General features: G+C 42.6%; 1 protein-coding gene across 2 annotated transcripts in view; it reads left to right on the top strand.

The window, feature by feature from the left end:
* LOC310641291 (L-threonine ammonia-lyase-like) overlaps window positions 1-17,854 on the top strand; it is a 33,392-nt gene extending 15,538 nt beyond the window's left edge. For both annotated transcript variants that reach the window (XM_083364239.1, XM_083364238.1), the window contains exons 6-12: window positions 747-912; window positions 2,417-2,513; window positions 6,788-6,857; window positions 10,216-10,341; window positions 13,806-13,973; window positions 15,002-15,059; window positions 17,312-17,854. In XM_083364239.1, coding sequence (XP_083220365.1) covers window positions 747-912; window positions 2,417-2,513; window positions 6,788-6,857; window positions 10,216-10,341; window positions 13,806-13,973; window positions 15,002-15,059; window positions 17,312-17,410 — 784 coding nt within the window. In that variant the 3' untranslated portion in view covers window positions 17,411-17,854. The remainder of the gene's footprint in view (window positions 1-746; window positions 913-2,416; window positions 2,514-6,787; window positions 6,858-10,215; window positions 10,342-13,805; window positions 13,974-15,001; window positions 15,060-17,311) is intronic.

Raw genomic sequence — 17,854 nt, 5'->3', positions numbered from 1 at the left:
TGATGCCAACGATGTAGAGCTGGCCATGCCCACCCAGTAGGCCATACGCACTCTAGCCACGCCCCCCCGGCCCCCCCGAGGGCAACCACAATGCTGATGCGGCCCTCCATGAAATTGAGTTTGACACCCCTGTGTTAAATCATATAAAACCAGACACATCGATAGGAGCTGAAGTCATAAGGCTGCCTCCGATTTCCTTTGGCCATATCATGGGTGGAAATTCAACGGAGAAGTCTGTGACGCTAGGAATGGTTGATGGAGCAAGAAGAAAGAACAAGTGAAGGGCACACTGGCTTCATAACATCAAAGCTGACGCAAAGTTGAGCACGCAATCGCTGAAACAAGCTGTGCTTGGCCAGGTAGCATGGAGACCACTTGCCTATCAAAATCACCAAGGATGGTTAAAAACGACAAATCCAATGGAACAGTTCCTCAGGCTACAGAGCGCGGAGGAGTTATGAGAGGAAAAAGTTTAAGGGGAGCTTTGCGTCCTGAAACAGCCAAGCCGTTTTCAACATAGCTGAGAAGGAAAATTTTATATTCCCCTTTCCAAGTGGAGAACTTTCTGGATCAGGCTTCGATGAGACATCCCACATCGGTGCCGTGACCTGTACAGAGAGAGTCAAAAAATGAAAAGAAAAAAGGCATAAGGAGGTGGGTTGAGGGAACACAAGGAAGGTAGGTCACACACTATTGCTCTTCGTTAAATAGCCATTCTCTTTTTTTTCCCCTGCTTGTGTCTGCAGAGATGATAGTGCTATCTATCTATCAGGGCTGGGCACCATGGGTATGGAGATCTACGAGCAGGTGCCCAAACTGGATGCGATGATATTGCCAGCAGGCACGCCCAGTGGATTGCTGGCCAGCAACTCTGCTGCCTTGAAACATTTGAACCAACATATCTTTGTGGTGGTAAGCATCTGTACAACTTTGCTTTCTTTGTGCGTGCGTTTGGAAGCCTTTACTTCAGCTTCAGACCCGGTTAATCCGCCGAACCGAGTAAGAGAAAGATGCTAAATCTCAGTAGGATAACAGGAAACAGAGCCATCTTCTTTCCCTTCGCCTCCTTGTAATGTGGACTGGTGAACACAAGATTAAAACAAGGAAGCGGAATTGCCAGGAGAGTTTCCCCAGTTTTTTGAGCACAGGAATTTCTTAAGTCACCTTCTTCAAAGTAGATGCCCTCTAGAAGCATTATGATATTTTGATCCTGCAAAGCCACAGCTGAAATGCTGAATTTTGATCTCTCCACTATTGGTCTAGCAAGGGGGTAGGCAACCTTGGCTCTTTTACGACTTGTGGACTTCAACTTGAAGTCCACAAGTCATGAAGAGGCCAAACTTTCCCCCCTGCTGGCTCAGGATTTCTGGGAGTTGAAGTCCACAAGTCATGAAGGGGCCATCGTTCCCCCACGCTGGCTCAGGATTTCTGGGAGTTGAAGCCCACAAGTCATGAAGGGGCCATCGTTCCCCCACACTGGCTCAGGAATTATGGGAGTTGAAGTCCGCAAGTCATTGAGGGGGTCATAGTTCCCCCCTGCTGGCTCAGGAATTCTGGGAGTTGAAGTCTACGAGTCATGAAGGGGACATAGTTCCCCCATGCTGGCTCAGGATTTCTGGGAGTTGAAGCCCACAAGTCATGAAGGGGCCATCGTTCCCCCACACTGGCTCAGGAATTATGGGAGTTGAAGTCCGCAAGTCATTGAGGGGGTCATAGTTCCCCCCTGCTGGCTCAGGAATTCTGGGAGTTGAAGTCCGCAAGTCATAAAAGAGCCAAGGTTGCCTACCCCTGGTCTAGCACCCTAACCATAAAACCACATTGACTCTCCACGTTCTAGCAAATGCATTTGCAAACATGCCAAGTTGGGTTAGTTATGACTGTTGGCGATTTCTCTCCCTTGGTGGTTTAGAGTGATGGGGAACCAACTCAGATGGTGTGAAGCTCTACTTCATATATCTAGGGTGATTCTCGGTCATCCAAGTCATGGTTGTCCCCAAGGTGCTTTTTCAGGAGGCAACTGGACTTCCTTGTTTTTCTTTGAAGACGTTTCGCTTCTCATCCAAGAAGCTTCTTCAGCTCTGACTGGATGGTGGGGAATGGCTTCATACCATAAGAAGTGTACAATTATTCTCCTTTCCAGAAATATAGACCGACACTAGATAAGGGCTGTTCCTTGCAATGGGTAGCAGTAGGAAGGTGGTCATTATGTTTTGGGATACATTTTAATTTCACCCTAAGAGTGTCGAGTCTAAAGTTTCTGCAGGAGAACCAAAGAGCCCAGAGGGGAAAATGAAAGAGTATTCTTAAATATAAACTATTTGGAAATTTGTGGAGCTGTAAAAGGCACTGACATTTGGAGGTGCAATATGTGTGTGCTCAACTGAAACCCTGCTCTTGTTTGCTTCCTGTTCCTCAGGGTGTAGAACTGGAGAACATCCCCGTAGATCAGCAGTCATTAAAGACAGGACAACCTGTTCAAGATCCCACCTCCAGCCACCCTCAATTTTACAGAGGTAAAAGATTTGGGCCTTTTCTCTCTCTCGACTGAAACTATTGTGCGAATATTCCCGGGAACCTCTTTTGCGTCCATACAACTTTGTCTTCCTCCTACTCCCTACTCTGTGAGTGAGACAGGCTCAGAGGCATTCCTGGAGATATCTTCCTATGTCTTCCAGCCCTCTTCAAAGACAGCCTGAAGGTCTGCAAATTTTGTAGGGGACCGGGGTGACTGGGAAGCGAGGCAACTTGAGACGGGAGAGAAATTGGCAAGTAGGAAATTTCAAGAGGACGGAGATTTCTGCAAACTGAAGGATGGAGGAGTTTAAGCACATTCAGCTGCGCAGAAAAAAAATATATACGTAAAGACAGCTTATGTCATTCTAAGTCGTGAATGAGGCCGTTTTGTGATAAGATGGTAGGCAAGGCAATTAATCGGAGTTGCCGTATTTCGGGCGTGTCCCTGGCCATTCTCTCGCTCACCCCATTGTTATAAAAAGGGCAGGTTTGAGGATTCTGTGTATAAAGCTAATACTTGGAGTAATCCTGACTCAACTCTGCCAGAGTTGAAATCTGACAAGAAAATGAACTACTGATCAATTGAGCTACAGTTTTCCTTTCTTTAAAAGATGCCCTGGATGGCATCTCTAGGCATACAAAAAATGGACATTAGATCATAGATAAATTTATATTCATATTAAACGGCAATTAGTCTTCCTGGATTACCCACACCACTTAGCCTTTATTATTAGAAAGTCTTTCCTTTTTCTTTCTTTCTTTTTCTCTTTCTTTTTCTCCTTCTTTCTCCTTCCTCTTTTTTCTCTATCTCCTTTCTTGTTCTCTTTTCTCTTTCTTTCTCTTTCTTTCTTTTTTCTTTCCTCCCTCCTTACCTTCCTCTTTTTTCTCTATCTCTTTTTGTTCTCTTTCTTTTTCTTTCTTTCTTTCTCTTTCTTTTTCTTTCTTTCTTTCTTTCTTTCCTTCTTTCTTTCCTCCTTCTTTCTTTCTTTCCTTCTTTCTTTCCTTCCTTCCTCCCTCCCTTTCCTTCCTTCCTTCCTTCCTTCCTCCTTCCTTCCTTCCTCCTTGCTTTCTTCCTCTTTCTTTCTTTCTTTCTTTCTCTTTCTCTTTCTTTCTTTCTTTCCTTCTTTCTTTCCTTCCTTCCTCCCTCCCTTTCCTTCCTTCCTTCCTCCTTCCTTCCTTCCTCCTTGCTTTCTTCCTCTTTCTTTCTTTCTTTCTCTTTCTTTCTTTCTTTCTTTCTTTCTTTCTTTCTTTCTTTCTTTCTTTCTTTCTTTCTGATAGCAATTAAAGAAAAACAGTGGATATTTTTAAGTTGCATAATGTTTTGCAGTAGGAACGTCAGGCAGCGCTCTTCTTGAAAACAAACCCTGCTTGTTTGACAGCCTTTTTTAAAAAAAAAAAAATATCCAGGATAACTAACAGAAAGATGTATAAATAAGTACCATGGCACAAACAGAGTATAACTTTCAAATTAGTCTTTTGGAGACAGAAGGATTTTTAAGGGTCAGTCCTAGTTTTCTAGCAGCAACTAGCAAAGTCACCAATGGCCAGTTTTCATGAAGTTTTGGAAGAAGGAGGAGGAGGAGGAGGAGGAGGAGGAGGAGGAGGAGGAGGAGGAGGAGGAGGAGGAGAAAATAATTATAATTTGGGGGCATTTACACTGGTGGAAGAAAAAAAAAATGTGGAGATTGGCCTTCATTATTTCATCTCCCAGTCCTCTGCTCTCAAAAAGCAGAGAGTCGCTTACTCTGGATATACTTTCCCTTTACTCAGCCTTCCAAACAAATAACTTAAAAGGCACAAGGAATGCAGCATCTAAGAGAGAGAGGGGGGGTCAAATCTCTCCAGCAGTAAATCCTTAGGATGGAGCACCGCCCCAACTCTTCCTTGGTTGGTTCGCAAAGATGAGAGGCGTTCTCAGAAAACTATAAATTTGAAGCCTGCGAGACGGGGAGCATTCCACGGTGTGGCTTGTGGGTTGGAAAAACTGGTCCTGTCTGCTAAAATGCTGGTTTTGGGGTGGGAGTGGAAGGGCAAAAAGGCGGGATTTTCCAGACGTAACTGCTTGCTTAAATTGCAGAAACCGTGAAGTTTTGTTTAAAACGAGCGGTGTGTGTGTGTGTGATTTTTCTATGCCAGCTACTTGTTTGAGCTGCAAAAAAAACCATAACGTAGAAAGTTGGGTGAGGCTCTGTAGGAAAACTTAGGTTGAGTTGCAAGAGGGTGGAGACTTCCTATTGTAAACTCTCCTTTGAAAGGGAGAAAGGCCTCTGAGCTGCAAGGATGATTCATTTCCTTCAAGCCCATCCTGGTTTAGCTTGCAGAAGCTGGTTGCTTCCCATAGAAATCTCTGGTTCAAGTGATAATTCGATTTTAAGCACCACTTGAGGCTAATTCAAGTGGGATAGCCAAAGGACTATCAGTGACTTAATACCTGTTTACCGCTGCAACAACAGGGCAAAAGCTAAGATTTTTTTACTACAATATTATACACAGCATTTTATTTCTATGGCATTACTTCAAACAGGCTGACTCCCTGTATTGTAGGTTGCTTCTGTCTTTCCTCTGCCGGGAGTAAAACTATTAAAAAAACCAGAGGGGAAGAAAAAAAAGCTTTTTTTTTTAACCCTGTTTTAACATCCCCTGTTTGAGAAGGCTTTTAAACGGAGGAAACGTGCCAAAGATGAAAACTGGGAAAATTTAATTCTCCACAGCAGGCAATTGAAATTCTAAACCTTGTAATGCGGTAGCATTTTTAGCAACTGCAATTCTCGCGGGCTTATCTTGGGCTACAGCTGGCTGACAAACCCCAAAAGATGGTTTGTAAAGGCTGTTTTATCTCATGCTCTGCTCAGGGCAGGAATCTAATTAAACTACCCCAGAATGATACATCAGTCAGTAACATTTATTCAGTTGACCAGCAAAATTAAAAAGAACAAAAACAGTGCACCAAATGAAGAAAGTAATGTACTAACAACTAACGAAATGAATTGCATAGTATAACGTTCACCGCTTTGTTACAGAATTAATAGAGTTGTTAGCTACTCCCAAATGATAGCTTTCCAGCAACAGCCATTGTACTAACAATTGGTTTACTTGTGAGGAAGCTTTCCTCCAGTATTCCCTTGAAATCTATTTTCCCCGTATCTTAGAACTCCAGAGCTATCGCTAGAAGCACCAGTGATATCCAATCAGATCAGTTTGTTACAGCCATATGGCCAGAAACAATAAAATATCCAATTGTAGGCTACTTACATACTACTTACTAGTGATATCAGAAAAAGATTAAATCTACCGAAGATTTAAAAGGGGTTCTATCTCCTTCAAACAAGGCTTAACTTTTCATTTGTTTGTTGGTTTGTTCAATTTCTATGGCCATTGATCTCGGTCAATGATTCTGGGTAGCTTAACAGTTGAGAAAAAGATATTAGGATTAAAAATTATATATATATATGTATATATATATATGAACATTTTAAAACAAAAACAGTAACAACATTACAAACTGCCAATTCAAGATACACGAGAGTAAGATATATCTGGCTTGTTAGCGATATAGCCAGGAAACGGGGGCGCTGGCCACATTCAGCACCCCAGACTAAGGAACATAAACTGGGTTTTAGGGCTTTTACAAAAGGCTAACCGAGTTGGGTCCATTCTGGTCTCTGAACAGAGGATGTTCTACGGAGCAGGAAAAATCTTGCTCTTCCCCCCCCCCTTCAATCTGTCTCCCCTGAGGCTTAGTCTCCTCTCCCAAGTGGTTTTTTTTTTTAATTTTCTCTCACCCTTCTCTTTCTGTGCAAATAAGGAAAAAGTTTAAAAAAAAACATTAAATTCCCTTGTAAAAATATCGTGATTCTGAAGAACACGGCCAGAATAATTTTCATTAAGACTTGATGCCATGGACTTCAAAGTAGCGCTTGGGATGGTTGCTTCAGATGCAATTCTGACGATTAAATCTAGATAGTTGTATTCAATTTCTTTCATAACCCCAGTTTCTTCCTATCTTTTTACCCCTCTGGTTATCTTTTGGCCTTGATTGTTCATCCTACGTCTCGCTTTGTGCTGCTCTTTTGACTGGTCCTTAATCTCAGAATAACCGGTGACAACTTGAAAGATTTTTTTTTCTGGACCTTACAATAGCCTTGCCTGAATTCTAACATTAGACTACAAAACAGTCAAACCTTGTACGTTGATTTAGCATTTATTTTATAGCCAGTGCATAAAACTATTCATGTATTCCTTGTTTTCTTTCTTTTGTTGCTTCGTTTTTCAGAATTGAGTGGTTTTGGCACCAACTCTTTTCAACTGACAGGGAACTGGGTTGATAAAGTTGTAACGGTGAGGTATGTGAAGGCAACGCTTTACTCTGATTAAAAATTAGCATTTGTGGTGCTTACGTTTTGGGGCGTTTCCAGGTGATCTTGAGAACCAACCCATGGATTGGGTTTTCTGACTTGGGTACAAAATAGATCTGAGCTTAAAGGAGGAAATGGGGAGCAGGCAGATTCTAATTGGGATATAATTGATTCCTATCCAGAAGAACGTAGAATGGAAACCCTATAGATGCAGTCATTTGACCATATTTTATTTTATTTATTTTATTTTATTCGATTTATATACCGCCCTTTTCCCGAAGGACTCAGGGCGGTTTACAGGGCAAATTAAAAAAAAATACAATATACAGATTAAAATACAATTAAATTAATAGCCCCAACACTTTAAAATTGAATTTAAAACCTTAAAAACCCCTCAGGTCCAGGCCGGCCAGCTCAAATAGCCAGGTTTTTAGGTACGGGCGAAACGAACGAAGGTCGGGGGCGATCCGGAGTTCCACCAGCAGCTGATTCCATAGGGCAGGCGCGCCCACTGAGAATGCTCTCCCCCTGGGAGTCACCCGCCGGCACAAATATATAAAATATAAAACGAATACAAATAGACAAGTAGATTCAAAGAAAATAGGACATGTCCATAGCAAGTCATCATCCCTGCAGTTAACCCCAATCTGATCTCAATATTTGATTCTCTTTGGCCTTTGACTTGCTAGCCATCATCCAATACTTGAAGGGCTATTGCAGGGAAGGGGTTGGGGTCTATTAATTCTCCGCAGCACCTAAGGATAGGACAAGAAGCAATGGGTGGAAGCAGCTCAGAGAGAGATTTCCAACCTGGAACTAAAGAGGAATTTCCTTGATAGAACAATCAATGGAACAGATTGCCTTCTAGAGATGTGGGTGCTCCATCTCTGGACGTTTTCAAGAAAAGATTGGGCAACCATTTGTCCAGGATGCTATAAGGCAGTGGTGGCGAACCTATGGCACGCGTGCCAGAGGGGGGCACTTGGAGCCCTCTCTATGGGCACATGCGCCTCCCTCTTTGGCTAAGATTTCACAGAAAAAAGCCATTTCTCAGGCCACTTCCTAGTCAAAACAAGCCTCCGGAGCGAGCGCGCTGTTTTCAGCTTTTAATTATATCAAATCTGACACCAGAAGCAGACTAACAGATGGCCTGAGTGTTGCATGTGTTGCCCTCAAACGTACAAACTATGAGCCAAGGTTAGACAAAATACCAGCATGCATACAACAGCAAAAATCACATTCATTGTTCAAAAGCGTGCCAAAGGCAAACTTTCACCTTTCAGTAAAAAGTTGCTTGTGTCACTGAAAGCTTTGCTACTGTGTTTTTCTTTTAAGACAAAAGATGTTAATGTAGGAGTTGTTTTTTTTTCTAAACTAAAACCTCAGTATTCAGATTAAATTGCCGTGTTAGCATTTTACGATAAATAAATGGGTTTTGGATTGCAGTTTGGGCACTCAGTCTCTGAAAGGTTCACCATCACTGCTATAAGGACTCCTGCCTTGGGCAAGGGGTTGGACAAGAAGACCTCCAAGGGCCCTTCCAGCCCTATAAATCTATGATTAATGAGATGCAGGTTTGTTCCCTGCAAAACATTAAGGCCCCAGTATTATTTAGTTCTGAAATAATCTAAGCAAGCAGACTTTTCTGCAGTTGGCACTCAAAAGGAACGTGTCCAATGTTTTGCAACAGCTGGTTCTCCACAAATGCATGAAACCTCCTATATCTCACCTTGGAATCTAATGTAGGTTCATATCCAGAAATACTGGACTGAGAAGAAGCAACAGATTTGTTGGGCCCAGAGAACAGAACACTAGCACTTTTCCCTGTGCCTCTGAGAGGCGTGTTGAGTTACAATACGATAATCTTTATTGTCATTGTCCCATACAGAACAACGAAATTGAAAAATCCACATCAACCCCACAAAACCCAACAAAGACAACAAAATACATATCAACATACCACCCACCCCACATATACACATTTAACCCCTAGAAACACTCTAACACTCTAAAAACTAAATACAGAAGTTCTCTCAGAAACTGCATTCTGCTGCATTCAAAGCCAAAACCGCTTTTGGATAAAAACTATTTCTCAAGCGGCTAGTCCTGGTCTTTATGACCCTATACCTCCTTCTAGAAGGCAGAAGCTGAAAGAGATCATTTCCGGGGTGCGTACCATCCTGCACAATCTCCACAGCTTTCTTATAACACCTGGAGGCATAGATTTGATCTAAAGTAGGAAGAGTACACCCAATTATTCTCTCCGCAGTCTTTATGACCCTGGACAGCATTGATTTTTCCCTGACTGTACAACTCCCAAACCACACACACAGACCATAGGTTAACAGGCTCTCTATGGTACAGTGGTAGAATGCCAGCAACAGGTCCTTTGAGAGATCATGTTTCCTGAGACTTCTCAAGAAGTAGAACCTCTGCTGTGCTCTCTTCATCACAACTTTGGTGTTTGCTCCCCATGTCAGATCATCTCTTATCTCCATTCCCTACTGAACACAAGGTCCCTGGTTTTTCTTTTCTAGTTATGCAAGAAAAACCTTGCATTTTAAAGATGGGCGTGCCATTTATGGTTAGTTGCACCCTAATTATGTAATTATGTAATTTGTCCCTTTAAACTTGAATAAACCCCTCCCATATGAGTTCCAGATCTGAACTGCCTTCCCAGGTGTGAGTGCAACTCCTTGGTAATTTAGTTGCCAGCTGTCTATGTTATACCTGAATATCATCCCTTTCAGCTCAGACCACGGAGCTTTAAGAAGAAGGAAACTATGCGATTCAAATCACTTTTTTTTAAACTAGAATTAAAATCCGAAGGGACGCGGTGGCTCAGTGGGTTAGGACGCTGACCTTGTTGATCAGAAGGTCGGCAGTTTGGCGTGTCGAATCCCGAGTGCCGCGTAACAGAGTGAGCGCCTGTTACTCGTCCCAGCTTCTGCCAACCTAGCAGTTCGAAAGCACGTAAAAATGCAAGTAGGAAAATAGGGACCACTACGGTGGGAAGGTAACAGCGTTCCGTGCGCCTTTGGCGTCCAGTCATGCTGGCCACATGACCATGGAGACATCCTCGGAAAAGCGCTGGCTCTTTGGCTTTGAAACGGAGATGAGCACCGGCCCCTAGAGTCGGAAACGACTAGCACGCATGTGCGGGGGAACCTTTACCTTTACTTTACTAAAATCCTCTGCAGCTACAAAACATCAGGTTGAGAAGCCTCGTGCATTTTCAGATATCCCATTGTAAGTCAAGGAGTTTACCCTGTCCTGGGTGTGACAAAGATGAGCCTTGCTCTGTTCAGTGCAATACTTTTGAATAACTGCTGTTCTCCTCCTTCAGAGAAGAGGACGTCTTGATTTCTATGCTGAGGTTGCTGGAATACGAACGTGTTGCTGTCGACATAGAAGGAGCAATTGCGCTGGCTGCCCTGGTGTCTGGGAAACTGCCAGAATTAAAGGGCAAAAGGTATAACATTATCCAAAAGCTCAGTTTTGTATGTTATTGATATTATCTGGGGATAGCTTAGTGCTTGGACTGGGCGGCCACCCAAGGAACCTCAAGGTTGTACACTAGACTGCAGAACTGCAACATTATCCCAGGAGAGTTGAGTTTGACTCAACGGAGAATTATCTTCCTGCAATTTGGTTGGCGAACTTCTAGTTGATCTTGGCTGATCTCAGAAGCCTAGCAGAGTATCGGGGTTTGATTGAGAGATTACCGAGATATCTCAAACGAGGAAAAACCACTTTCTTATTCTCACCAGAAAAAACATCTGTCTCCAGCTGTTGAGCTCGACATCCAGAAAGCAAAGGGGACATTTATTTCCAACTCAAAAAGAAAAGTAGGGGGCTGGACTAGAAGACCACCGTAGTCCCTTCCGACTCGGTTATTCTGTTAAATAAATCTCCTGCTTCAAGCTGCTGCTTCTCTCGGAAGCTGATAAAGGAGAGCTAGTTGAGAGTTTGGAAGGATAATTTTGTCAGATTCTCTTAATTCCACAAAACAAAACCAACTTAAACGTCTTGAGTTTAGGACATCGTGGTTGTCCATTTGATGGACGGTTGATGAATTGAGGCACTACTTTATGGCTTCTGATGCATGACCTGGGAAGTGTGTGGGGTGTGTGTGTGTCCAGTACTGCAAGGAGCTCTTCCTTTAACATCCCCGTCTTCCAGAGATAGTCATTGTCATTGTAGAACCTTGTCATCCTCCGGGGGACTCTATCAGGTGCTTAACACGTACGGCAGCTACTCATTCGGCATTGTGTTTTGCCAGGATGGCAGTAGAATCTGGGTATACTGAGGCTCCGCAATGATGGGAACTGGAGCCCACAGGAACACAGGAGGCAAGAAGATCTGTTAGTGGAAGCAATTGTCCAACTGGCACCTCCATCTCTCTTCTGTCGGCTGAACATACGAACGCAATGGTGGAACAGTACCTTAGATCCTATGTTAACTATGAACAGACTAATTAATTAGATTAGATAACCTTGTCATTTTTTCCTGTGGGCACAGTGGCACACATTTAAAAAATGAAATTTAGCTGCTGCCTCTCAAGGTGTACACGTACATAACGCCCACTTAAAGCCTCCTATACACACCATATGTATAGAGCTACATCCTGACGTGTAAGTAACATATAAATATTAATCTCTGTCCGTCTTGAATGCGTAATGGAAGAAGGAAGCTTGAGAGTTCACAAGGTTGGTACTGTATGGGACAAAGCTGTGGCTGAATCTGGATGACCTGCTTTGGATACCACGGAGCCCCCCTCCCTCTGCCCCGAAGGGAACAAGGAAAACAGGTCGCGAAGAGGACGTGTAGCATCCAGACAATCTTGCGGACCCTGCTCAAGCAACGCCTCTGTGCTCTGTCCTGAATGGAAGGGAGGGAACTGCCAATTCCTTCCTTTAGCCTACAATAATACCATTCATGGTGGCACCAGTCTGACTCCATTTAAGATAGCAACTGGCAGGGAATTTGTTCCTATGCCCGAGTACCCACAGGAGCCCCCCTCCTCACAGACTCTTAAGTCAGGGGGATGACGTCCCTACAGAGTGTTTGGGTAAACATTAAGCAAGCCTTGTCCCAAGCTGTCAGGGTATACATAGAGCAAGCCAAGAGACCTCTTCATGTAGGAGAGAAAGTCTACTGTGGACTCTTGTGATCGAAAGGGACAAAGACTTCTTTTTCTTTCTATTTGACACAACCAGCAGTTAACCCCTTGCAAGGGGTAATCCGGCAAGGTGTGTGTGTGTGTGTGTTTGTGTGTGTGTGTGGCCTGCATCTTAGCTCCAGTATTAGGGGTGCAAGTAGTCCACCCGCACTTTCTCCAGCAGTCGCCATGAGGAGACACCCAGGCCATATAATTGAACTGTAAGAGTCATAGTTACTCCCTTTGGTTTGGTGTGGGGGGGTCATTTTAAAATACAATCTGCTAATTCGTTTCAGGAGCAAATTTTTGACTGTATACTACCAGCAGGTAGTCCTCAATGGAACTACATCTACATGGAGGGAAGTGTGAAATGGGGGGGCACCTCAAGGTTCTGTTTTACACCAAGTAGTCTTCAACATCCCCAAATTTATCTAGATGTGGGGACAGATGTGGGTGCTCCATCGCTGGTGGCATTCCAAGAAAAAAAAATAGATAATCGTTTATCTGGGATGGTAAAAGCTCTCCTGACTTGGCCAGGGGTTGGACTAGAAGATCTTCAAGGCCCCTTCCAACCCTATTATTCTATGTTTTATGTCCTAGTCATGATGGTTTTAGTTTTAGCATTATCTGTTAGAAATCCTTTAAAAATCCCTTCCAGGAGTTCTTAACTGTTTCTGTCCCCTTTGAGAATCTGATGAAATCCATGGATCATTCTGAGAAACGCCTAGTTAAAATGCACAGAATGAAATGGCAAAAATTACACTGTCACTATTCTCCCCATCCAGGTTCACGGAATCTTGAAATCTTAACCCTACCCTACTCTGTAATTCTTGAGGTGTGGTCCTTCAAAGGATACATCAAATCCTTGGACTGTCTTAATGCTAGGGTGAAGTGAACGGATGTGTGTGTGGGGGGGAATGATGCAAATGCTTCCTACATTTTTTCCATCCCTGAGTTAGTGGTAGGTGGGTCAGATGGCTCTAAAATTAGCAGTATTTGGAGACGGGCCATATCCACCAGAACTGCAAGTGGGAGTATGTGGACATGACAGGAAGTAACTTGTGTTTTACTCCTTTTGGCCAGGTATTGAAGAAACAGAAAGGCAGGTGTATGAAATTTTAAAAAAGTATAATTCCTAAGTAGAAATTTTACCCTGAAAAGCATCTGCTGTCTATTACTACAGACTTCCTTGAGCATGGAAGTTCAGCAGATGATGTTTTTCAACTCCTTGCTAGGCCTTCCCAAGTGGTGTAAAATAATAAGATGGAACAAAACCTGTGCTGGTTTTGTTTATAAATATTCCTCCTAAAAAAATGGGTGAAGGACTAGCCTACCCTCACCTGGAATGAGGCAAGAGAAAGAGACATTTTAGTCCACTCCATTCTGGAGAACTTTGATCTCCAAAATCTCCTGCTTTATTGGCCCAAGATTCATTCAAAGGAATTAAAATCAGAAACTGGGTTTGTTTGTTTTTTAACCTGTAAACTAGTTTTCTCCAGCCCTGTATTCTTCTGGTAGTTGAGTCCACATGAACAGGATGACGGAAATTATAATCCAATAAATGGATTATTATAAGTGTCGAATCTAGAAGAACGGGAGGAGCTGAGTAGATATGGAGACAAAGGTGTACAAATATTGAAGGCATTTACTAGAAGGCTATTGTTACAGATGGTCAAAGGGAACCATATGGTATATTTTAATCCTTGGTCCTATTAAATCTATCAAATCAGCTATGGGAGAAAAATGGTTTATTTCATTTTCTCACCTTGTTTCAGAGTGGCTGTTGCTGTGAGCAATGGAAACATGGAACTCCCTCAGATGAGGCAGTGCTTGGATCACGCCCTTACTCTGGATAACAGAGTGTGTAAATTCACTGTCACAATCGCCGATTGTCCAGGGGAGATTTCAAAGCTATTGGAGACCTTAGCTCGCGAGGAAGCAAGGTAGCCTAAACCGCGGTTTGACTTTGATGGGGACCATAATCCACCAACCTGTATAGTAGGTTGAAAAGATTGAATGAAACAAAAGAATATGCACGGTTATCGCCAGGAAACCCATCTAGATGTTCCCTGATAGTCACCAAGAGGTTGGCTTTAGTGGAGATTCTGATGTGGTATGAAGCCAACTACTTTGTCCATGAAAATCCTCCATGTCTAGAATACATGGAAAATGTATTTATTTGTTAAATTTATTTGCCATCTATCTCATCATGGGGCTACCGTAGGTGGCTTACAATAATACAAGGGAAGAAAAAATGAAAGGCGTATAAAGAGAAGCAAAACCATAGAACAATAAAAGTAAGAACACACCAATAGGAGAACCAACAAGATGGACGGGTGGAGAGCAGAGAGGAGGTGGAGTCTGCCCTCAATCCAGCAGCCACCTCCAGTGTGGAGCTCCCCCATTTTGAACCCAAGATCAACCCGCAGGTCTTCAAGTCCTTGTGGAAGGATAGGAGGGTGAAGGTGGATCTTACCTTACTTAGATGTTCCACAGGATGAATGCTACAGCAGAGACAGCTCTTCTTCTGGATCCCAATAGTCGGACCTCTTTCACCGATGGATCCAAAGTAGGCCTTCTCTGCCAGCACAAGTGGGAGGTCAGAAAGGACATTTTTGCATCTGAAGAGGAAGAAAAAGGTCACTTCGTCTATTCTGCTGTAGCTACCAGTCACTAACCTAAAACGTTCAAGGTGTCCTATCAACAATAAATAAATAAATAAATCTCCATTTAAGAAAAATACACGGAAACCAAGAAACGCTTTGTCAAAATAACTACTCTCTAAGCAATGGAAACAGTGCAACACAAAGGCCCTGGGGTAGACTTTCTTTAAACTTTCTTAATTTCCATGGTTCTTTATTCACACGGGCCTGGATTGGCTTGCAGAAATCCTGCCAAAAACTCCATTATTGCTTCTTGCCTGTGAGACTGAAACTAGCTACAATCTTACATAAACATCTCTTTGTTCCAGAATCTTGGATATCAGACAAGAACAACCATACGTGAGAGCTGATTTATTCACCAGTGAGGTAAGCAAAGGAGGAAAAAGCTCAGTCAGACGCCATTTTAACTGCACTCCGCCAAGTTCCGCATATAATACTTCTGAGCTATGCAAGGAGTTAGATTTCTAGCAATTCAATCGAACAACTTAGCTTTGGATTCAAGATGATAATCCCGAAAGCTCTATCTATGGGATGTTCGTAATTTACACGACCAAAGATGGTATTTGGCCTGAAGATGGATTGGAGGTGTCTTTTTAATATGTAATTTTTAACTGAGGAACCTTTACGTAAGATGAAAACTATGGAAACGTCAAACATGAGAAAGAAAAACAGTGAGGACAACGAGAAAGGAAAAGGAAAGAGGGGAAAGGAAAAATATTTAAAGCCATGTCTGAAGTTTTTGGCAGCACTTAACAAACAAAAGAATAAGGACTATCTTCACCCTCCCGCATTGCATATCTTGGTCCCCTTCTTTCCTTTTTAATCAGTCGACCTTGAAATCATCCATTTGTTTTTGCTCAGCTTCAGCAAAAGATCCCATAAAGGCTTAGAAAGATTAGAAATCTTCTATTAAAAATAGTTATTGTGGCTTTCCTAATTGGATAAGATAATTTGGCCATTTCAAGTTCTACCATTTTTACAGTCTACTCCATTGTGGGTATTTCTGTATTTCCCCCATTTTTTTATGCCTATAGTAGCCTTGCTGCAAGCAAAACCAATAATCTAATATAAGACACTTGCCAATAAAGTCGCCCAGAATCGGATACAACTGAATAGTTAAAACAACAACAGTATAGTTAATTATTACCACAAAATAGCCTTGCTGCATACAAAACCAATCATCCATGAATCTTTTCTAGTTGGCTATCCATAAATCTTAGTAAAACTCTAGTAAAACAGTATACTTGTATACATATATTCAGTGCTTTTTTTGTGAAAGAAAAAGGTGCCAGAACTCACACCTGTCATACAACCCGCCTTGCCTACCCTACAAGGTTCCATCCAAAAAAAGGTACCGGAACTCCGTTCTGAGCGTTCTATGAGGGGAAAAAAGCCCTGCATATACTACATTTATAAATACATACCTAAATATATATTGCTTAAATTGTTTTGAGATGCCTTGAATTTCACTGCATTTATTTTATTCTTGATTTTAGATTTGGCATTTTGGTTTCATAAGCTTTCTTGAATGCTTTCAAAAAACAGGAAGGCAGAGTTGCAAGGTAGACAGTGCTAAGAGTACAGCAGGTTCCTACTTACTCCCAATAGGGACGCAGTGGCTCAGTGGTTTAGGATGCTGAGCTGGTTGATCAGAAGGTTGGCAGTTTGGCGGGTCGAATCCCGAGTGCCGCGTAGCAGAGTGAGCACCTGTGACTCATCCCAGCTTCTGCCAACCTAGCAGTTCGAAAGCACGTAAAAATGCAAGTAGAAAAATAGGGACCACTCCGGTGGGAAGGTAACAGCGTTCCGTGCGCCTTTGGCGTCCAGTCCTGCCGGCCACATGACCACGGAGACGTCCTCAGACAAGCGCTGGCTCTTCGGCTTTGAAACGGAGATGAGCACCGGCCCCTAGAGTCGGAAACGACTAGCACACATGTGCGGGGGAACCTTTACCTTTACCTTACTTACTCCCAACTTTCTGCCACAATTGTACCCTAGCAGTATTTAATTTCTCCCCTGTTCCCGTGTTAATGTCTTTTTATTCTGCCCATCATCGGGAAGGCTTAAAATGCTCTTAAAATACAAGTCTGTATCCCCCCCCCCCATTATTGTAACACCACACAGTGAAAACCTCAAAGTGGGCAAAAAAAATTAGGCTCCATCCTAACAAATTTTTCCTGGAGAAAAATTCAAGGGACTGGGTAACTGGGAACAGGGGGTGGAATAAGGATTGGCAGTGATTACAACCCATTAAAATATGTTTACGGAATTTCATAAATTCCTGCCTACCTTTATTTTATGACTGAGATCAATTGGGAGAGGTGTGGTGGCTTATAAGTGGAACTCTTGCCTCTCTGTGAGAAGGCTGTGAGTTTGATCCTGTGTGGTGGCAGATATTTCTTTCTCTGGGAGCAAAGACAAAATATCTGCTGTGAGCTTCATGTAGGCATCAGGAAGGGCATTCTGCCAGTAAACTTTCAGCTCCATTCACTCGCCCCGACTCCACCCTGATGCAAGGGATTACAGGGTCATTAAAAAAAAATAGATTGAGATCAATTGTTTTCCAAAGCCCTGATTTAGGTTTCTGAAACTCAGTATGCTTTCCTCCCCGCTCTCAGGTTTCCTGTGTTATAGAAACGAGAGACAGAAGCCATACTACTCAATTAAGAAAGATCCTGGCAGAGCGTTATCCGATGATAACCTGGGTGGAACGGTGAAGATGATGGCAGCTGACTGAGAAGCTCCAGTTGTTGGTTTTTTTTAAAAAAAGCAATATGGAAAGCTCGATATATTGCAAGTAGCATTTCTTTCTAGAACATCTTTATACTTTATGATACATGAGTGACAGAGCTGGCTGACGTATGCCTGCCTCAAGAGGTTGCAATCTAAAAGAGCCATCAATAGGCAGAAAATAGCTTTCAAGTTTTCCCAAAGCATAAACCTTGCAAAATCACAAGTAGCTTATTTATTTCATCCAGGAGAGTTTTTGTTCAGATCCGTAAAAGGCATCAATTAAACTCCAGTTCATAATTCCATCTTTCTCAGTTTATGGAGAACCGACAGAGATGCAGCGTTACTATAGATGTTCTTCTTGATGACAATTCATAATTTCTGGGTTGATCCAATATTGCTGTATCAGTAGTCCATAAAAATTACAAGTT

This window comes from Vipera ursinii, assembly GCF_947247035.1.
Source record: "Vipera ursinii genome assembly, chromosome: 5".
NCBI lineage: Eukaryota > Metazoa > Chordata > Lepidosauria > Squamata > Viperidae > Vipera > Vipera ursinii.
This window is presented reverse-complemented; position numbering and strand designations above follow the sequence as displayed.